Raw genomic sequence first — 21,494 nt, 5'->3', positions numbered from 1 at the left:
GTTGTTGTTATTGTTTCTATTTCTTGGGCCGCTCCCGCGGCATATGGAGGTTCCCAGGCTAGGGGTTGAATCGGAGCTGTAGCCACCGGCCTACACCAGAGCCACAGCAACGCGGGATCTGAGCCGCATCTGCAACCTACACCACAGCTCACGGCAACGCCGGATCGTTAACCCACTGAGCAAGGGCAGGGACCAAACCTGCAACCTCATGGTTCCTAGTCGGATTCGTTAACCACTGCGCCACGACGGGAACTCCCAAAAAAAAATTTTAAAAAGAACCCAACATAGTATCCGTAAGGATGAGGGTTCAATCCCTGGCCTTGTTCAGGGGCTTAAGGATATGGCGTTGCCATGAGCTGTGGTGTAGGTCACAGCTCGGATCTGGCGTTGCTGTGGCTGTGGCGTAGGCTGGCAGCTGCAGCTGTGACTCAACTCCTAGCCTGGAAACTTCAGTGTGGCACGGATACATCCCTTAAAAGAAAACACACAAACAAGACCCCAAGAGGTATTTTGGTCTGGGGGGGAGGAAGGGATGAGCTGATTCTCAGAGGGCTGCCCTGACTGGTGGGTGTGGGGAGTAGAAAGCCCCCATGGACAGAGCCCACTGATTCCTCTTGTCCTCCCCCCAGCTCCGGACCCTGTCACCATCACCTCCTGCTCCAGTGCCTCAGGGGGCTACAAGGTCGTCGTGACCTGGTCCTGCCCCCCAGGAGGCTATGAGGCCTTTGAATTGGAGGTGGGCCGACAGCGGGTCTCCCAGCCCCCCTCTTCCTGTGGGAAGGGCGTGTCAATGTCAGGACTTGGGCCAGCTAAGTCCTACCCAGCCGTGGTCACCACCCTGTGGGACGGAATGAGGGCCCAGTCTGCCTCAGTGACCTGCCACACCGAGAGCGCAGGTGAGCAGAGCCCCATGGGCACAGGGAGCTTCGATAACCTTCTCTCCAAGACCCCTTCTGGCCCTGTTGTTAGGGAGTCTCACCAAGGCAGGGGGAACCTTCTTGTTTGTGTTTCGTTTCCTGCTTTCTTTAAAACAGCTCTGCTGAGATGCACTCCTGGTAACATACGGCCGATCATCCATTTAAAATGTACAGCTCAGTGGCTTCTAGTGTATTCCCAGTGCTTGCACCATCGTCACTGTCAGTTTAAGGTATTTTCACTTCTCCGTAGAGAAGTCATCAGCGCCTGGAGTGTCCTTTGTACGGTTAACAAACCCAACTAGGATCCACGAGGATGCAGGTTTGATCCCTGGCCTCGCTCCGTGGGTTAAGGATCTGATGTTGCTGTGAGCTGTGGTGTAGATCAGGGACACGGCTTGGATTTGATGTGGCTGTGGCTGTGGTGTAGGCTGACAGCTACAGCTCCAATTGGATCCCTAGCCTGGGAACCTCCATATGCCTCGTGGCCCTAAAAAGCAAAAAAAAAGTCACCAGCACCTCATTTCCCAATTCCCCACCAAGCAGCCACTGGCAATCTCTAATCTACTTCTGTCTCTATCGATTTTGCCTCTTTTGGACATTTTCTAAAAATACAATCACAGGAGGTGGCGCTCGGTGACTGGCTTCTCTCACTTAATATATTGTTTCTGAGGTTCATCCAGCATTCTAGGCTATATCTGTGCTGCATTACTTTTTATTGCCAAAATAATATTTCATTATATGGATAAACCACATTTTGTTCATCCACTCACCTGCCGATGGATCTCTTGGGCTGTTTCTAATTTTGGCTCTTAGGAGGAATACTCTGAACATTCATGCGCGTCTCTGGGTGGATGCGTGTCTTCATTTCTCTTGGGTGTATACCCAGGAGCGGAGATGTTAGATCATATGATAATTCTGTGTTCTCTGTGTTCAAGCTTTTATTTTTTTGGAACTTTCATGTTTATTCCTTTTAATTTTTTTTTTAATTTAAGTGTAATCGGAGTTTCCGTTGTGGCTCGTGGAAAAGAACCCAATTAGTATCCATGAGGATGCAGGTTTGATCCCTGGCCTTGCTCAGTGGGTTAAGGATCTGATGTTGCCTTGAGCTATGGTGTAGGTTGCAGCTCGGATCCTGTGTTGCTGTGGCTGTGGCTGTGGCTGGCAGCTGCAGCTCTGATTCAACTCCTAGCCTGGGAACTTCCACATGCTGCAGGTGTGGCCCTAAAAAGCAAAAAAAAAAAAAAAAAAAAAAAAAAATTAAAGCATAGTTGATTTGCAATGTTATGCCAATTGCTGCTGTACGGCAGAGTGACCTAGTCATACATATGTGTTTAACCTCTTGAAGAACAGCCAAATTTTTTTCCAACACGGCCGTACCGTTTTTCACCCACCCAAAGGGTATTTGAAGAAGTTTGAACCTCATGCTCAGGAAACTTTGGTCTCATAAGGTTGACTGAGATCATGGCCTCCCTGGACCCCACCCACTGCTTGGTAGGAACTGAGCCTCTTATGAGACGGGCCATCTGATCTGGAGACCTCAGTGCACTGATAAATGGATGCTATTCCAGCCCGGGCCAGGGGTCCTGCTGTCTAGGATTCCCCCGCTTAGAAAGAAAGGTCTCTGAGAGGACAGGCCTTCTGGTCTCTTGGACTGGCTCACTCTTTGTGGCAGGGGACCGTTCTGGGCATTCTAGGATATTGGGCAACATCCCCTGCCTCCACCCTCTCGGTGCCAGTGGCTCCTCTGCTGCAGTTGTAACAACCAGACATGTCTCCAGTCATTGCCTGATGTCGCCGGCGGGGGAAGGGGGGCAAAATCACCCCCACTGAGAACTGCTAGTCTAATCCTCCCTGAAATGCTAGGTTGTGGGAGCGTGGGGCCCCCAGAGAACTACTGGTCTAGGCCAGGAAGTGGGAGAGTCTCTAACAACCAGGTCACTGGAGAAAGTGGTGCCTTTGGGCCAGTTCTCGGGAGCTGAGATACTGGGGTAGGGTAGGGGGAGGTTGGCTGGGAGGTGGGCTCTTCTTTCTCTTCTCTGCCCTCATGTCTACCTGGTAGGCCCCCTGATCACAGTCTGTGTGAGGACAGAGGTGGGAGAGCCAGGACGCGCAGAGGGAAGACCCAGGCGCTCACCCCCCCACCCCATGCCTCCTCCCCAGGGGTCATCGCTGGAGCCATCATTGGCGTCCTCCTGCTTCTCATCCTGGTGGGCCTGCTGGTTTTCTTCCTGAAGAGGAGGTAAGACTCTGTGCAGGGCTCAGCGGTGCCTGGAGGTTCAGGGGGTGGGGGAAACTGGGGACCCCTGGTTCCCACCTCGCTACTTCTCCGCCTGGAGCCATTCACTCTCACGTCATTTTTCCAGGCATGAGAAGAAGATTGAGAAGAGACAGGTACCCAGGGACCTGGTGTTCAGGTGAGAACATCTGGGGAGCATCCAGAAAACTGGCTGTCAGGTCAAGTCCAGGGCTGTTTGCTGGTCCCCGGACAGGTCAGAGGGCAGGATGGGCGAACCCACCCATGCAGGCCTCCAAAGGGCCTGGCACCCGCTACAGCGGGCATTGCAGTGCTTGTGCTGCCCCTAAGTGGCCTGGGCTGGTGGCTGTGGAATGGGTTTCCGTCTCAGCTCTGGGTCTTCCATTCATTCATCCAACAAAACACTTCCGGAGCCCCTGTTAAATGCCAGGCCCCGTTCTAGGTGCCTAGGAAATGGCGACTTAAACAGAGATTTCTGCCCTCATGGAGCTTACATTCTAACACAAGGAGCCTTTCGTAATAACAAGAAGGACTTCCCTTGTGGCTCAGTGGGTTAAGAACCCGACATAGTGTCTGCGAGGATGCAGGTTTGACCCCTGGCCTTGCTCAGTGGGTTAAGATCCAGCGTTGCCTTGAGCCGTGGTGTAGCTCGCAGGTGTGGCTCACATCCCACGTTGCTGTGGCTGTGGTGTCGGCCAGCAGCTGCACCCTATGATTCAAGCCCTGGCCCAGGAGCTTCCATATGCTTCAGGTGCAGTTATAAAAAGAAAAAAAAGCTATCCTTTGTGTGTTTACACAGTGGCTCTGGTTGAAGAATGTGTGGGGATGTGTGGTGTGAGATTCAGAGAGGGCTCGAGAGTGACTCCGGGGAATTTACCCTGAGCCCCGGGAAGGCTGGACTCGCCATTACCTGAAATGAATGAGTAGGGGAGGGCAGGTCTGAGGAACCCTGTCGGGAGCTGTGTGGACACACTGAGTTTGAGGTGCTTGTTGGACATGCCAGTGAAGGCCGCGAGGAATGGATGTTGGGTAAAGAGTTCTGTGCTTCGAGAGAACATTTCTCTCCTCTGAGTCCTTTAAGTTGGGTTGGTCATCGAATCTCTATGTTCGGAGTTCCCTGGTGGTGCAGTGGGTTAAGGGGCCAGCATTGTCACTGCCATGGCTTGGGTTGCTGTTGTGGCACACATTTGATCCCTGGCCTGTGGAGCTTCCACATGCCTCCCCCCCCAAAAAAAAAAAGATCTCTATGTTAAAACGATCCCCAGGGATCAATAGAGGAGATCTGGGACAGAGTGTTCAGGGGAGTTGGGAGACCAGCCGTGATGGCGTGAAGTGAGGGCCTGGCCGTCCAAGGCAGGTGCACAAGCCAGAGCAGATACAGGTGTGGGGGGCAATGATGTCCAGTTTCTTCTCTGCCGTAGAATCGGTCCTGGCCAGCATCCCACTCCACTCAAGCCGATCTCTCCCCTCCCCACCCTGTGCCCCTCGGCCTCATTCGGCCTCTGCAACTCATCACCACACCCACCGGATTCCAAGCCTGGCCCCGTCTGTACGTTGTGCATTTTGCCATCCCCAGCCTCTGCGTGCGTGTCCGGGTGCCTGGGAATGACCCTCTCAGACACGCACATGGCGATTCCAGGAGGCAGGTGGGAAAACAGGTCTGAAGGTCGGGAGAAGGAGCCGGAGGGGACTGACAGTGGATACTCAGAAATCGTGGGTGTGCGGATCGCAGTCGAAGCTGCGGAAGTGGACGGGCCCCCTAAAAAGTGTGTGTCCAGGTCCAGGGAGAAGAGTGGACTTGAGGACAGACTCCCAGGAACACCCACTTTTTGAGGTCAAGGGGCGGTGAGGAGATGGTGAAGCAGCAGCCAGAAGGGGGGATCGCGCAAACGAGGAGAGACCTCAGGAAAAGGGGGGCTCCATCCAAGGCGCTGCATGCTGCCAAGCAGCCACGCTCAGGGCGGACGGAGAGGTGGCCTTTGGAATTGGCGATAAGGAGGCAAATAAGATAAGGGGACTTTGAAAAATGCCCTTGTTCCCCTGGCGTCACGCTGTCAACACCAGGCCTTGGTGAAGAGTGGGCGAGAAGCTGAGAAGACGGGCCTGCGTGGGATGTTTGAATGCGAAGGGCGTTTTCACAGGTCTTGTTAGGATTTAGGTATGACAAGGCCGAGGGATCAAGACACAGCTGCCACTAATAGACAGTTTATTACACTCCCAGTTGGGGGATGACAGGCGACATCTCGCAGGGCCACTCGGAGAGGCGCCGGGGTCGGCTGGGAGGTGGGCCACAGCTGAGCAAGAGCCTTTTTCGTGGTTTCCGCAGGAGGAAATGGGCATTCCAAGGCCAGCAGGCTTAGTCTGAACCATCTCGGTGGACTCTGAGGCAGAAGGGCTGTCCTTGCTCGTCTGGTACCTGGCAACAAAAAAAAATCAGGAGTTCCCGTCGTGGCACAGTGGTTAACGGATCCGACTAGGAACCATGAGGTTTCGGGTTCAATCCCTGCCCTTGCTCAGTGGGTTAACGATCCGGCGTTGCCGTGAGTTGTGGTGTAGATTGCAGATGCGGCTCGGATCCCGCGTTGCTATGGCTCTGGCGTAGGCTGGCGGCTACAGCTCCGATTGGACCCCTAGCCTGGGAACCTCCATATGCTGCAGGAGCGGCCCAAGAAATGGCAAAAAGACAAAAAAAAAAAAAAAAAAAAAAAAAAAAGGAATCCAACTGCAGGAGGGTGTTCCCTTCGTGGCGCAGCAGAAACGAATTCAACTAGTATCCATGAGAACGCGGCCTCCATCCCTGGCCTCACTGATCGGGTTAAGGATCCCGTGTTAACGTGAGCTATAGTGTAGGTCGTAGATGCAACCTGGATCTCGAGTGGCTGTGGCTGTGGTGTAGGCCAGCAGCTGTAGCTCCAATTCGACCCCTAGCCTGGGGACCTCCCTATGCCTCAGGTGCAACCCTAAGAAGAAAAAAAAAAAAAAATCCGACTGCAGGGGCTCAGGTCACTGCGGAGGCTCAGGTTCAGTCCCTGGCAGGGCTTAGTGGATTCAAGGATCTGGCATTGCCACAGCTGCAGCTTGGATTCAACCCCTGGCCCAGGAACTTCCAAATGCCATGGGTGCCACTGAAAAAAAAATCAAAATAACTAACTCAAAAAAATATCTGCAACTCCCATGTGTAGAGAAGTATTATCCACAATAGCCAAGATATGGAGCCGCCCTAAATGTCTCTCAATAGATGAATGGATAAAGAAGATGCGGTCTATATACAAAGGAATACTACTCAGCCATAACAAAGCAGAAATAATGCCAGTTGTGACAAGATGGATGGATCTTGAGGACATTATGCTAAGTGAGATAACATGGAAAGAGAAAGACAAATATTGTACGATCTCCTATGTGTAATCCAAAAACCAAACCAAACAAACAAAACTGGAAGTTCCCGGGAGTTCCCGTCGTGGTGCAGTGGTTAACGAATCCGACTAGGAACCATGAGGTTGCGGGTTCGATCCCTGCCCTTGCTCAGTGGGTTAACAATCCGGCGTTGCCATGAGCTGTGGTGTAGGTTGCAGACGTGGCTCGGATCCTGCGTTGCTGTGGCTCTGGCGTAGGCCGGTGGCTACAGCTCCGATTCAACCCCTAGCCTGGGAACCTCCATATGCCGCGGGAGCGGCCCAAGAAATAGCAACAACAACAACAACAACAACAAAAGACAAAACAAACAAACAAACAAACAAAGAAAAACTGGAAGTTCCCATTGAGGCTCAGTAGTTAACCAATCCGACGAGGAACCATGAGATTGTGGGTTCGATCCCTGGCCTTGCTCAGTGGGTTAAGGATCCGGTGTTGCCGTGAACTGAGGTGTAGGTCTCAGATGTGGCTCGGATCTGACATGGCTGTGGCTATGGTGGAGGCCAGTGGCTACAGCTCCGATTGGACCCCTAGCCTGGGAACCTCCATGTGCTGCGGGTGCGGCCCTAGAAAAGGCAAAAAGACAAAAAAAAAAAAAAAAAAGCAAAACAAAACACTGGAACTCATGGATACAGAGAAGAAATTGGGGGTTGCCAGCATCAAGGGGCCTGGAATGGGTGAAATGGGTGAAAATGGTGAGAAGGTACAGACTTCACATTATAAAAATAATTAAGTCCCAAAAGAACGTAGATGAAAAATAAGTCCTGGGGGAGGTCAACAAAACAAAGCCCTTTCCCCTTCTCCTCCTTCTTCGGGCTGCACCTGCGGCATATGGAAGTTCCCAGACTAGGGGTTGAATAGGAGATGCAGCTGCCCAGCTGCACCACAGCCACAGCAATGCAGGATCTGAGCCACATCTGTGACCTGTGCTGCAGCTTGTGTCACCACCGGATCCTTAACCCACTGAGCGAGGCCAGGGATGGAACCCGCGTCCTCATGGACATGAGTCAGGTTCTTAACCCAATGAGCCACAGCGGGAACCCCCCAAACCCTTTTCTTTTATCCCAAGAGTGTGGGGTTAAACTGTTTGGTCTCCCTCCCCCTACAGCTTCCCAGGGGACATCCTGGCTGAGGACTTTGCCGACCACGTCAGGAAAAATGAGAAGGACAGCTGCTGTGGCTTTGCAGAGGAGTACCAGGTGGGTGAGAACGTAGGGGGCTGCGCTGAGCCCCACGTGCCCACCCAGACCTGTCCCCACTTTTGGGACAGAACGGAAGCAGGGATACACGCTTGGCTGGCTGATTCGGAAACTCTCAGCCATTTCATCCATCTTTTTGACTCATTGAGCTCTTAGGCTAGTGACAGGTCCATGGGTCCCTCCTAAAGAAACACCTTGGAAATTCCCGTCGTGGCTCAGAGGTTAACGCATCTGATTAGCATCCGTGAGGACTCAGGTTCGATCCCTGGCCTCGCTCCATGGGTTAAGGATCTGGTGTTGCTGTGGGTGTGGTGTAGGCCGGCGGCTACAGCTCCGATTCGACCCCCTAGCCTGGGAACCTCCATATGCTGAGGGTGTGGTCCTAAAAAAAAAAAAAAGAAAAAAGAAAAAGCTTGATTTTCCGCTGTCTCCACCCTTGCCTGCCTCTCCAGTCCCCCAAATGCCCCTGCCCCTTGGGGATGGAGCACACACTCGCCCTGTTTCTGTGGGTGCTACAGAACTGCAGGGCACAAGGGGTGAGGTGGCAATGCTTAGGAGGGCAGAGGGGACAACGGGGTGTCCCTGGGGGAGGGTGGGGGAAATCCAGTGTCGTGTACCCCTCCTCTCCCTCCACCCCCAGCAACTGGCCCTGGAGGACCACAGCCAGTCCCAGATGGTGGCCTCGGCTCCAGAAAACAGTGCCAAGAACCGTTACAGAAACGTGCTGCCCTGTGAGTCAAAAGCCTCTGCTGACTTTGTTCTCAGCCGTGACTCTGTCAGCATCCCATGCCTGGCCCCCTGCAACCTCCCATCCCTTACCCCGCCCCCCACCACTGGAGACAAGCTCCTGCCCCTCCCGAGATGTGGGAGTCCCTGGTTGGCGCCCGGATGCGGGGTGCCAGGCTCCCCGCGTCTGTGTCTCTGGCTCTCCTGGGCCTCAGTCTGGCTCCCCCCACAACCTCTGCACCGCTAACGCCGCCTCCTCCCCTAGATGACTGGTCCCGAGTGCCCCTGACGCCCCTCCGCGGGGAGCCGGGCTCCGAGTACATCAATGCCAGCTTCATACCTGTAAGGCTGCGGGTGGTTGGGAGTGGGGAGGAGGCCCGGGGAGGGGGGGCCTGGGAAAATGCCCCAGAGCCGGGACAAGACCTGCCTGCTTTCCTCAACCAGGGTCTCTGGAGCCCCCAGGAGTTCATTGCAGCCCAGGGCCCCCTACCCCAGACGGTGGGCGACTTCTGGCGCCTGGTGTGGGAGCAGCAGAGCCACACTCTGGTCATGCTGACCAACTGCGTGGAGTCCGGCCGGGTGAGAGGGGACCTGGGTCCTGGGTGCTGAGCCCGCCCCAGACACGGACCCCAGGGCAGGCCTGGCCCCTGGCCTCACGGAGTGCCTCCAGCGCCACCCTGCTCACCAGCCCCCACCCACCCCCGTCCCGTCCGTCTGCTGGTCTGAGACCGAGGCTGATCTTAGTACCTGGGGAAGGAGGCGCCCTCCTGGCTGGGACACGTCATACCTGGCCGCCTCTGGGTTCTCATCACCAGGGCAGGGGCCTTCCTTTGCACCGAATAAAAGAGCCGCCGCCGTGCGGAGGGGCCCGGGGGAGGGTCTCTACCTGCCCTCTGCCCCAAACTCTGACCTGCCCATCTTCCCCCAGGTGAAGTGTGCACATTACTGGCCCCTAGACGCCCAGCCCTGCACCCATGGGCACCTACAAGTGACCCTGGTGGCTGAGGAGGCGACGGAGAACTGGACAGTGCGAGACATGAAGCTCCGGCATGTAAGCCCCCACCCCTCCCCACCAGACCCTCAGCTCCTCCCCGGTGACCTTTCAGGCAGCCCCCACCCCACAGCTCCCCGAGAAGTCAAACCTTCTGACCCTCCCAAAACGGACTGCAGTGTGCCCGGGAAATGCCCCTGCCCGTCAGAAACCAGCCCCCCCCCCAATTCTGAGCCCCTTCCAACCCCCATCCCTCTAGATGCAAGAGCAGAAGGCTTTATCGGTGCGTCAGTTCCACTTTGTGACCTGGCCGGACCACGGCGTCCCCCACTCCCCAGACCCCCTGCTGGCCTTCTGGAAGAAGCTCCGGCAGTGGCTGGACCAGAGCATGGGGGGAGGCCCCCCCATTGTGCACTGCAGGTAAGGACCAGCTCTGAGCCCTCTCCCCGTGAGGGAACCGACCCTCATGTCTCAGAAGCAGGGGCCCTCGGGTCCTCGGGAGAGGAGACGAGGTGGAAGGCGAAGGCAGTGACGCAGCGGGAGAGTGAGGTGGAGAGAGGAGGGGACAGAGAGGTGGAGGCGGCACGTGGGGAGAAGGATGGAAGAAGGCAGGCGGATCAGAAGGGAGAGGCGGCAAAGGTTTTTTTGTCTTGTTGTTTCTTCCTTTTTTTGGCCACACCCACAGCATGTGAATGTTCCCAGGCCAGGGATGGAACCCTCACCACAGCAGCAACCAGAGCCACAGCAGAGATGATGCCAGCTCCTGAACCCGCTGAGCCACCAGGGGATTCCATGCCAAAGGTTTTCAGAAACATTTAAAAAAAACCTCCTTTGGAGTACCCTTCGTGGCTCAGTGGTGAACGAACCCAACTAAGATCCGGAAGGATGCGGGTTTGATCCCTGTCCTCACTCAGTGGGTTAAGAATCTGGCGTTGCCGTGAGCTGTGGTGTAGATTACAGACACGGATCAGATCCCTCGTTGCTGTGGCTGTGATGTAGGTTGGCACATATAGCTCTGATTCCACCCCTAGCCTGGGAACCTCCATATGCCGCGGGTGCCACCCTAAAAAGCAAAAAAAACCCAAAAAACAAAAAAACCTCATTGGGCTCAGCAGCTGGGTATTTATGCTGAAGCCTCTGCAGGTGTGATTTCACTCAATCTAAGTGTGAAGGGCCTGCAGAAGGAGCTGGCTGCAGAGGGACAGATGGCCTCGGAAACGGGGGCTCTGGTTTGGATGCTGGTCGGCAGTTAGGGACCACGTCCCACACGTCCCAGCCACATCCTGCCGACCCTCGACCCTCGGCGCATCCTCATGACAAGAGGGGAACTGAGTCAGGAAACTTAAGTCCCTGGGCACATGGTCAGTAGTGGATGGTCAAGCTGATGCCCAGGGTGGAGCTCTGGAGCCCTTGCGGAGCTGTGTCCTGACACTGTCCGCAGCCCCGATGGCCCCCGCGGGAGCTGTCCCAGTAGAGCTTCCTCCCCTTCCCCAGGCGCAGTCACGACCGTTAGCTTGAAACATAAAAAGTAATGAACCACTGATTCATGGGACCATGTGAGCAAACCTCGAAAACAGTATCCTGAGTGAAAGAAGCCAGGCAAAGAGATGACGTATTTTATGGCTCTGTTTCCATGAAATAGTCCAAATAGGTAAATCCGCAGAGCCAGATTGTTGCAGTGGCGCGGTGTGGGGGCAGGGCGTTGGGAGGGATGGGGCCCTGGGGGTGACTGCTTAATGGGTGGGGTCTCCTTTGGGGATGAAAGTGTTTTGGAACTTGACAGAGGTGGCTGTCACACAATGCTGTGAATGGACTAAATGCTGCTGAATTGTTCACTTTATTTTATTTTTTGTCTTTTTTTAGGGCCCCACCCACAGCATATGGAGGTTCCCAGATGAGGGGTCGATTTGGAGCTGTAACTGCTGGCCTGCACCACAGCCACAGCAACGCCAGATCTGAGCCACCTCTGTGACCTACACCACAGCTCACGGCAACCCCGGATCCTTAACCCACTGATTGAGGCCAGGGATTGAACCCATGTCCTCATGGATACTATTCAGGTTCTTTACAGCTGAGCCACGATAGGAACTTTCTACTTTATTTTATTTTTATTTTATTTTTTTGGTCTTTTTGTCTTCTTTAGGGCTGCACCTGCAGCATATGGAGGTTCCCAGGCTAGGGGTCTAATCGGAGCTGGAGCCACAGGCCTACACCACAGCCATAGCAACTCGGTATCTGAGCTGCGTCTGCAACCTACACCACAGCTCACAGCAACGCCAGATCCTTAACCCACTGAGTGAGGCTAGGGGTGTCGAACCCGAAACCTCATGGTTACTAGTCGGGTTCGTTAAGCACTGAGCCACGACGGGAACTCCTATTTTATTTTTAATTTAATTTTTGTCTTTTTAGAGCTGCACCTGCGGCATATGGACGTTCCGAGGCTAGGGGTGGAACTGGAGCTGCAGTTGCCAGCCTCTACCACAGCCATAGCAACGCTGGATACTTAACCCACTGAGCGAGGCCAGGAATTGAACCCACATCCTCATGGATCCTAGTCTGGTTCATTACTGCTGAGCTACAACAGGAACTCCTGAGCTGTTCACTTTAAAATGGTTAATTTTAGGAGTTCCTGCTGTGGCTCAGCAGTAACGAACTAGGATCCATGAGGACATGGATTCTATCCCTGGCCTCGCTCAGTGGGTTAAGGATCTGGCATTGCAGTGAGCTGTGGTGTAGGGTGCAGACGCAGCCTGAATATGGCATTGCTGTGGCTGTGGTATAGGCCAGCAGCTGCAGCTCCAATTCAGTCCCTAGCCTGAGTACATCTATATGCCACCAGGTGCAGCCGTGTTAAAAAAAAAAAAAAATGAAGGCAGTTGGAACAGGGTCAAGCAGATAGAGAGACTTCAAGGCGTAGTCATTTGTCATTACTTTCTACTCTGAATACCCTGGCCCCTGGGTGCTCCAGAGACAGATCCCTCCGGTCTGACCCCTTCTTGTCCCTGCCTAGCGCTGGCGTGGGCCGCACGGGCACCCTCATTGCCCTGGACGTCCTGCTGCGGCAGCTGGAGTGTGAGGGTCTCGTGGGGCCCTTCAGCTACGTGAGGAAGATGAGAGAAAGCCGGCCGCTGATGGTGCAGACAGAGGTGATGGGGGTCCTGGGGCACTGGCGGCGGTGGGGGGAGAGGCTGAGGCTCCACCCCTCACCTGCCCCTGCTCTGTCCCCAGGCCCAGTACGTGTTCCTACACCAGTGCATCCTTCGGTTTCTGCAGCAGTCATCCCCGGCGCCCGTGAAGAAGGGGGCCATATATGAGAACCTAAGTTACGAGAATGCAGCTGCGACAGAGGCTTAAGTTGGGGGAGGGCTGAGACCCCAGCCCATCTAGACTCACATTCCGAATTCCTCTTCAGCCCAGATACCTGGACCCCGGGGACAGCACAAGGCTGGGGTCTCAGACCCCTGGGCTCCACAGGAAGAGGGGGCTGGCAGCCTCAACTCCTACTTTCTGGAGGGGGAGGTTAAGTGGGAAGCCAGATCCTAGATTTCCAGGTCCTTGAAGAAGGGGAGGGATGGAAGCCAGGATTTCCTTTTGTTGTTGCTGTTGTTGTTGTTGTTTGCTTTTTAGAGCTGCACCCATGCCATATGGAAGTTCCCAGGCGAGGGATCGAATCAGAGCTGCTGGCCTATGCCACAGCAACAACAACTCAGGATCCAAGCTGCATCTGCGGCCTACACTACAGCTCTCATGGCAAGGCTGGATCCCCAGGGCACTGAGCGAAGCCAGAGATCAAACTTGCATCCTCATGGATACTAGTTGGCTTCGGTTCCACTGCGCCACGATGGGAACACCCCAGGATCTCCTTTTTTTGAGAGAAGCTGCAGGGTCCCAGGGAAACAAGCTGGATTCTGATGAAGAAAGAAGCATGAGGGCCCAGAATTCTGCCTAAGGAGCAAGGGCAGGCAGGACCTGCCCATCTTTTACACCAGAAACCAAATCAGTCTTCTGGGATCTGAGGTTTCCTTGCACCCTGCTGCCTGTACATATATTTTCTTTTATCCCATAATTTATTAAATCACTCTTCTCCCCAGAGACACGCACCAGTGGACTTCTGGGTCTGGAAATAATATTGGGGTGGGTCCCTGCTGCCTAGATACTGAAGCAAATGTCCTAGGGAGGAAACTAGAGGGGCTAACAATTTGCACCTGAAAAAAAATGCAGGTTTGGATAGTTAGTTGTGTCTCTCTGAGAAGGCTGGAGGTTGGGGGTTAGGGCGGTGCGAACTTGGTTCCCAGAGCTGGGATCATGGAGGCTTGGCTCCTGGGCCTGGCATTACGGGAACTTAGTGGGTGGGGTGAAGTCTGGAGCTGGTTATGCTGGAGAATTTCACGCTCAGTCTCTCCTGTCTAGATATCAGAATACCTGGGTCTCCAGGGAGGGCATTCAGAGTCCTCGAACCCAATATTCTGGCGCCTGATTCTATGGCAGTACCGCCGGGGAAGAAGGGGACTGGATTATCAGGTGGCTGGACTAGAAAAGCAGAAAATCCTGGGAGCAGGATAAATATCCGTGGGCACCCTGGTGGTTCCAGGCGAGGGGCGGGACGAGGGGCGGGGCGGGGCTCTCTACCTCCCGAACACGCACGCGCGCACACACACACACATACACACTCACACACGCACACACACAGGCTCGCTCTCACACACATATACACACGCACACACTCACATACACAGCTCAGCCGGGAGCTGTTGGGCCGCACCCCCCCCAGCGCTCCGTGATCAGCACCCAGGACAGCGCCACCCACCAGCGTGCGGGGGCGGGGTCCGGGCGGGGCCGGCGCCTCGGTGTCTCTCTGGAGGGTCCGGTCTGGCCGCGGAGCAGGTAGGAGCTGCTGGGACCCCGTCCTTAAGCCCCATTCTTATTCGCATCCTGGAGAGACGCTTGGGCGTGTGCGTGTGTGGGGGGGGTGGGGTGGGAGGGACACTAACGGAGGGGGTGGTAGGCTGGAGCCTAAATGGGATTTAGAGACTGGTGTGGAGACAAAGAGCCGGAGGGAAGGGAGGAGAGGCTGGGGTGGAGAGTGAGGGACCTCGGTAGACGGGGACCAGGCAACAGGCAGAGACCAGACAACGGAGGAGCGGCGAGAAGCCGGCGGGCAGACAGATATAAGGAAAACCTTGATTAGGAGTAGAGAGGAATGGAGGCCGAGGTGGTCACGGGGACAGGTATGAAGACAGAGCTTGGGGTACGCGGGAGAGACAAACAGGCTGAGAAGGCTGTGGGGGCTCAGCCGAGGGAGCAGGGCAGCCCCCACCCCCGAGTCCCTGCAAGAGTGGGAGAGGGAAGGCAGCCTGAGTCTTCACTCTCAGGGCCAGATGTGGAGGGAGGAGCCAGCAGTGGGCGCGTGGACAGACGGGCAAGGCCGCCTCCTTCCCACTCTCGCTTGTCCCCGGTATCCGGGTCGGGGGTCCCAGGCGGGGCAGGGCACTGAACAAGCTTGTCCAGCTTGGACTTGGCCGCTGTGCGTAAGCCCCGCCCGTTGTCCTGGCAACCGGCCGTTGCCGGGGCAACCAGCACTGCCTTCCTGCCGGAGAGGAGCCAGCCGTTGCTCTAGGCAACACCTTGCGCTGGTCCCCACGCCAGCCATCGCCCACTTCCGGTTCAAGCCCCGGGGATGGGCAAGGAAGGGGCAGAAGTCAGCTGGATTGGATTTCTGGGGGGCCTTGGAGGGAGGGGCTGTTCCTTTGGGATGGAACTGGGTTCCGGAATCCACTCCCAGCGCCTGCCCTCGGTCGCAGGAAGGCTGAAACTACAACCCCCGGCATGCCTCGCGGCGGCTGGCCGATTCCTGCACGGCCGGCCGCCCAGGGTGCCTATGGGAGCTGGAGTTCTTTGTTGTTCGGGGGGCTCAATGGATGCACTGGGTGCGTGCGAGGTAGCAAGGGCGCTTGGGTGCCTCCGCAGAAAGAACCGTAAGACCCTGCCGCCATGTTCCCGGAGCCCCCAACACCCGGGCTTCCAGCGCCCGATACGCCGCCGGACTCCAGTCGTCTCAGCCACGGCCCTGGTGAGCGAGACCCGGGGTGGAACGGAGGGAAAGCCCGGCCAGAATGCCCAGGGGCTGGATTCGGACGGGTGTATTCAGGCTGGCGGGCTGGAAAACACGGGTGGGATCATAGTCGGAATCCTGAACTGGGATCTAAATGGAATGGAAAAGGAACAGGTATGCAAGAAAATCGAAAGCCAGATCGAGAGGTGTGGAATGGAATGGAATCTTGGATTGGTGAATTGGAAGGTCCACCTTTCCTTTCTTTTAAAGATACAGAAACTGAAGAGTTCCCTGATGGCTCAGCAGGTTATGGATCTGGCATGGGCACTAATGTGGCTCAGGTTGCTGCTGTGGCACGAGTTAGATCCCTGGCCCCTGAACTTCCGTATGCCATGGGTGCAGCCAAATAAAATAAACAACAACGAAAAAAGAGATAGGGAAACTTTGTGCCTTTTAAAAGCACGAGGGTTGAGCAGAAAATTTAGAATGGAATGGGGATAGAAGAAGTGGAACAAATAGGTGGGAAAATCTAGACAGTGTCAACCTGCCACAGGGCTTCAAATAGTTTTATAGGTGGGATCAGTTGAAAGGGAAACATGGGAATAAAACGGAATGGAAATAGCTGGAGGGAAAAGAAGGCCAGGATTTCAGCTAAACACTGTAATGCAGACTGAATCAGCTGGCTTGCATCCCAGGGCCTCAGTGTTTTCTCTCTCCACGCCTGCTGCAGTGCCCCCCTGGGCCCTGGCCACCATTGTGCTGGTCTCAGCCCTCCTCATCTTCAGCTGCTGTTTCTGTCTCTACCGGAAGCGATGTCGGAGGCGGATGGGCAAGAAGAGCCAGGCCCAAGCCCAGGTCCACCTTCAGGAAGTAAAGGAGCTGGGCCGGAGTTACATAGACAAGGTGTGGCCTGGTCCAGCCCCTCAGCCCTGCCCCCTCCTGCACCCCTTCTCCTCCCCATTGCCCAGCAGCCTCAGACCCTGCTCCATCCCTCCTTCACCCTTCTTTGCTCATCTAGCCCTAAACTGGACCTGGGGACCTGGAGATGAACCAGACATTCACAAGAACCTCCAGTCTAATGGGGATGTCAGACGCTCACACAGACATTCACAATACAGGGCGGTATGTGCCACATTAGAGGCAGTACAGGGCCTGTGGGAACACAGAGCAGCTGCCTGACAGCCTAGGGCAGTCTGAGAAGGCTTCCTGGAGGAGGCGACTGCCATGCTGAGACCCAAAGGGACTCGGGGACATTCTGAGAGCAGAGAGAAGGACATTCGACCTCAAAGGAAGAGCACGTGCTGGGGCCTGGAATCCAGGTTCTGAGGGATATTTGGAGAACAAAGAGTCATTTTCCACAATAGCTGGGGTATGGAGCACAGATAGCCTGTGCCCTAGAGTGAGGCTTCTGGAGAGCTCAGCAGGACCCACGAAATGAAGCAATTGGAAGCCACGGAAGTTTTGAGCAGGAGAGAGGGGCAGGGTCATGTGGGTATTAGGATGAACCCATCTCCTGGAACCCACGTGGAGAATAGGTCTAGGGCCAGGAGACTGTATGGCAGCCCTGAGAAGGAAACTTGAGTGGGAAGAGGCCCATTGGGGTTGGAAAGTGGGAAGCTGCAGGTGCAAGGATCTGAGCATTAGGCCTCTGAAGGCAAAGGGGAATGACTCATGTGGGAGCCCAAGAGTCCTGGTTTCCAACCCAGAGCCACAGGCTCTGTGACCTTGGGAAACTCACTGTCTGTTTCTGAGCCTCAAGGTCTTGGTCCATAACTAGTAGTTTCCCTTCTCCCTTCTTAACAAATAGCTGTTATGATTATTACCCTTAAGGGATGCCCTTTAGGGTCCTGGTATCCCTATCCTCTAAGCCAGCGACTCCAAAGAAAGTCTGCAGCAGAATCACCCGGGGTCCTTGTTGAAATGCAAACCCTAGGAGTTCCCGTCGTGGCGCAGTGGTTAACGAATCCAACTAGGAACCATGAGGTTGCGGGTTCGGTCCCTGCCCTTGCTCAGTGGGTTAACGATCCGACGTTGCCGTGAGCTGTGGTGTAGGTTGCAGACGAGGCTCGGATCCCACGTTGCTGTGGCTCTGGCGTAGGCCGGTGGCTACAGCTCCGATTCAACCCCTAGCCTGGGAACCTCCATATGCCATGGGAGCGGCCCAAGAAATAGCAACAATAACAACAACAACAACAAAAAAAAAAAAAAAAAAAAAAGAAATGCAAACCCTAGATTTTGTGCCAGACTTACCGAATCAGAATCTCTGAAGTGAAGGCATTTCAACCACTCTACTCGGGAATTCTGAAATTTTGAAAATTGGTGGCTTAGGTTAAAAAGTCTTCTGATGTTGGGAGTTCCCATCATGGCTCAGTGGAAATGATGATGAGCATCCATGAGGACACAGGTTCGACCCCTGGCTTTGCTCAGCGGGTTAAGGATCCAGTGTTGCTGTGAGCTGTGGTGTAGGTAACAGACATGGCTTGGATCCCGCGTTGCTGTGGCTCTGGCATAGGCCAGCGGCTACAGCTTCCATTGGACCCCTAGCCTGGGAACCTCCATATGCCATGGGTGCAGCCCTAAAAAAGACCAAAAAAAGAGGAGTCTTCTGATGTTGTTCTAGTTTAGAAAGGCAGATACACAGTAATTAAGCCACTTTCCCTCCATGTTTTTCTGTGGCAATCAGTGTGGCAACTTGGACAATCACCCCAGTACATCCATTAATGTGTGAAATAAAATCCTCATCCATACTGTCATTGCTTGTTTTTCTAGTGTAGGCAGGACAAACACACTACTTGTAAGCCTATTCCTGCCCATAGCAAACATCACTAATCAAAGACTGACACACATACCACACTGTATGTTGTCCTTGGCAGACATCACTAATCACACAGGAGTCTGCTTAGCTTGCAAGTGTGCAGGTATAGCCAGAGGGATCTGTGAGTCTCCCTTGGCTTCTGGGCCTGGAGGATACCACTATCAGGGGAAGAGTTCACCTGCCTTTGCCCCTGGCTCCCTAAGGTGCAACCAGAAGTGGAGGAGCTGGAACCAGCACCATCTGGGCCAGGGCAGCAGGTGGCAGAGAAGCATGAACTAGGACGACTACAGTACTCACTGGATTATGATTTCCAGAGTGGCCAGGTGGGTGTGGGGTGCATTGGAGGGGAGGTTCTAGTCCCTTCTTAGAGGAGGCTCCAGAAGGGAAGCTAAGACTAGGGTCCCCTCATCACTGTACAGCTGCTGGTGGGCATCCTGCAAGCTGAGGGACTGGCAGCCTTGGACCTAGGTGGCTCCTCTGACCCCTACGTGCGGGTTTACCTGCTGCCAGACAAACGGAGGCGGTATGAGACCAAGGTGCATCGGCAGACGCTGAACCCACACTTTGGGGAGAACTTTGCTTTCAAGGTGAGCTCCTGGCCTCAGTGCTCCATGCCCGGCAGCCTGTCCCCAGTCTCTGGAACACTGGGGGCCGATCACTTCAGCCTTTACTGGTGGCAGCTACCAGCTCTGGGGACTATTCCACTGGACCCTTTGTTGTCCCTTTAGGGCACTGCTGGTGGCTGGACTGCTCCCCTGGTTCTTGCACGGTCCCATTTGTGCTCCACGGACCCTCCCGACTGTTGCTTTGGCCCCTCGCTGCCCCCATTCAGGGCCTTCCCCCTGGAAGCTGTGCGCACACTTCTGACTCTCACCTTGTGCCTTCTTTTGCCCCCCTTCACCCAGGTCCCCTACGTGGAGCTGGGAGGCAGGGTCCTGGTCATGGCAGTGTACGACTTCGACCGCTTCTCCCGCAACGACGCCATCGGGGAGGTGCGGGTCCCCATGAGCTCTGTGGACTTGGGGCGGCCGGTGCTGGCCTGGCGGGAGCTGCAGGCCGCTCCTCGGGAGGAGGTGAGACCGTGTGGCCACGCCCCCAGGCAAGCCCCGCCCACCACCGCCACCACCCCGGGCCAATCAGATCACAGGCCTCCCGGGTCCGGGTCCGGGCTCCTGCCCTCCTGTCTGCGGGAGAGGACCCGCTCCCTGGTCTCTCCCCGGGGATAGATGCTTCCCCTTGGATTGTACCACTGGAGTCTTAACACTGGACCATACCATTCCAAGAGAGGGGGAAGGCAAGAAAGGTCGCAGAGGCAAAAAGAAAAGAAAAGAAAAGGCGTTCCCATTGCGGCTCAGCAGGAACGAACCTGACTGCTATGCATGAGGATGCGGGTTCAATTCCTAGTCGCGCTCAGCAGGTCCAACGTTGCCGCAAGCTGGGGCGTAGGTCACAGATGCGGCTGGGATCTGGCATTGCTGTGGCTGTGGTGTCGGCCGGCAGCTAAAGTTCTCGCCCGGAAACTTCCATATGCTGTGGGTGAGGCCCCCCGCCCAAAACAAAAGAAGAGAGAGAGAGAGAAAGGTAGCAGAGGGAACGGATGCAGAGCCTGTGTCCCTCTCCATCTTTCAGCAGGAGAAACTAGGTGACATCTGCTTCTCCCTCCGCTATGTCCCCACGGCCGGGAAACTCACTGTCATCGTCCTGGAGGCTAAAAACCTGAAGAAGATGGACGTGGGAGGGCTGTCAGGTGTGTGGAAAGCAAGGACATGGGGTGGGAGGGTGGAGGAGGCCCTCGGGCTGAGGTTCTGGCAGTTTCTGGGTCCCGAGGGTCCCATACGGGAGAGGGAGGCCCAGGCCAGCATGGAGGATTTAGATTCAATGTGGGCACAGACATCTAGTGCCAAAGACGAGTCTCCTGCCTTTCCCTCCATCCTGGGCCCCGCGGAGACGGGGCTGTACCGTTCTTCCTCCCTCTCCCCAGATCCCTACGTCAAGGTGCACCTGCTGCAGGGCGGCAAAAAGGTGCGGAAGAAGAAAACGACCATCAAGAAGAACACCCTGAACCCCTATTACAACGAGGCCTTCAGCTTCGAGGTGCCCTGTGACCAGGTCCAGGTGAGCTCAGACCTGCCCGTAGCCCCTGCCGGAGCAGCCCTTTCCCAGAGTCTCAGGTCATTAGAAGCCCCCACCCCGCCGCTAATGGAACTCCTTAGCAACCCGGAGACACCCGGTCTTGGGGGCTCTGATGGTGTGTTCTCACGGTCGGGTTCCTCGGAGGAGGACCAGGAAGCCCCGCCCACCAAGCGAGAGCCGGATGCCCGGCTCAGCTCCCACGCCCTGGAGCTCCTGCTGAAGCCTCAGCCCAGGAGCCTGGCAAGGAACTGTGGTTGCAGGGAGAGCGTCTCCTTAGCAACGATACCTGATGTTGGGCACAGCAACTCTTACTGCCTCCACCTTCATGTTGAGAGAGGGGAGATTAGCTCCCCACGCCCCGCCACGTGCCTCCTGACCCGCTCTGTCTCCTCTTCCTCCCCCGCCCACCCCAGAAGGTCCAGGTGGAGCTGACTGTGCTGGACTACGACAAGCTGGGCAAGAACGAGGCCATCGGGAGGGTGGCTGTAGGGGCGGCGGCCGGGGGGGCTGGCCTGCGGCACTGGGCAGACATGCTGGCCAACCCCCGGCGGCCCATCGCCCAGTGGCACTCGCTGCGGCCCCCTGACCGGGTGAGGCCGCCGCCAGCCCCCTGATCCCCACCTTCAAGCCCCTGACCCCAGACTCCCAGCCAAAGCCACGCCCATGTCCCCCCTTTAAGCTCTCTCTGAGGGCTAACGCCCCCTCCCACTCTGCCCACTCCCACCTTCTCCCCGCTCCCCTCCGTTATGCCAATTATGATAACTTGCCAACTCCCCGTTATGCACATACCCAGAAGTCCAGGACCTCTGGGGGCGGGGAGCGGTCTGGCCTCCCCTCAACACCCCATGGTCCTGCCCTCTGCTTTGACAATCAGTGATCCCAGCCTACCATCCCCTTGGTTCCCAACGCCCCTTTTCCTGCGCAGGATCACCCATTCCCATCTCGAGTCCGATTCCTGCACCGCTCCTGGGACCAAATAAATACTCAGCAACTTTG

At 55.7% G+C, this 21,494-nt stretch overlaps 2 protein-coding genes and 1 long non-coding RNA gene across 8 annotated transcripts in view; 2 read left to right on the top strand and 1 right to left on the bottom strand.

Annotated features, from left to right (window-relative positions):
* The window catches only part of PTPRH (protein tyrosine phosphatase, receptor type H), a 26,704-nt gene extending 13,106 nt beyond the window's left edge, over window positions 1–13,598 (top strand). For all 4 annotated transcript variants that reach the window (XM_021094990.1, XM_021094993.1, XM_021094991.1 and 1 more), the window contains 11 exons: window positions 630–896; window positions 3,078–3,156; window positions 3,281–3,331; window positions 7,691–7,781; window positions 8,422–8,512; window positions 8,773–8,849; window positions 8,952–9,086; window positions 9,436–9,558; window positions 9,758–9,918; window positions 12,509–12,644; window positions 12,727–13,598. In XM_021094990.1, the coding sequence (XP_020950649.1) occupies window positions 630–896; window positions 3,078–3,156; window positions 3,281–3,331; window positions 7,691–7,781; window positions 8,422–8,512; window positions 8,773–8,849; window positions 8,952–9,086; window positions 9,436–9,558; window positions 9,758–9,918; window positions 12,509–12,644; window positions 12,727–12,852 (1,337 nt within the window). In that variant the 3' untranslated portion in view covers window positions 12,853–13,598. The remainder of the gene's footprint in view (window positions 1–629; window positions 897–3,077; window positions 3,157–3,280; window positions 3,332–7,690; window positions 7,782–8,421; window positions 8,513–8,772; window positions 8,850–8,951; window positions 9,087–9,435; window positions 9,559–9,757; window positions 9,919–12,508; window positions 12,645–12,726) is intronic.
* Window positions 5,361–18,019, bottom strand: LOC110261052. Its single transcript, XR_002344815.1, has 2 exons — window positions 17,801–18,019; window positions 5,361–5,587 (listed from the first exon to the last, which is right to left on the bottom strand). It is a non-coding gene; the product is annotated as an uncharacterized LOC110261052 (long non-coding RNA).
* On the top strand, window positions 14,129–21,494 carry SYT5 (synaptotagmin 5). 3 transcript variants are annotated; one of them, XM_005655968.3, is made up of 9 exons: window positions 14,129–14,382; window positions 15,466–15,568; window positions 16,281–16,453; window positions 18,569–18,688; window positions 18,785–18,952; window positions 19,271–19,438; window positions 19,998–20,112; window positions 20,347–20,480; window positions 20,912–21,494. In XM_005655968.3, exons 2-9 carry the CDS (start codon window positions 15,490–15,492, stop codon window positions 21,110–21,112), a joined length of 1,158 nt encoding a protein of 385 aa, XP_005656025.1. In that variant the 5' UTR covers window positions 14,129–14,382; window positions 15,466–15,489; the 3' UTR covers window positions 21,113–21,494. The 3 variants fall into 3 exon arrangements, with proteins under 3 accessions (XP_005656025.1, XP_003356111.1, XP_005656024.1); XM_003356063.4 differs by having other exon boundaries at window positions 19,995–20,112; XM_005655967.3 differs by lacking the exon at window positions 14,129–14,382 and adding an exon at window positions 14,505–14,726 and having other exon boundaries at window positions 19,995–20,112.

This window comes from Sus scrofa, chromosome 6 (assembly GCF_000003025.6).
Source record: "Sus scrofa isolate TJ Tabasco breed Duroc chromosome 6, Sscrofa11.1, whole genome shotgun sequence".
NCBI classification, from domain to species: domain Eukaryota; kingdom Metazoa; phylum Chordata; class Mammalia; order Artiodactyla; family Suidae; genus Sus; species Sus scrofa.
This window is presented reverse-complemented; position numbering and strand designations above follow the sequence as displayed.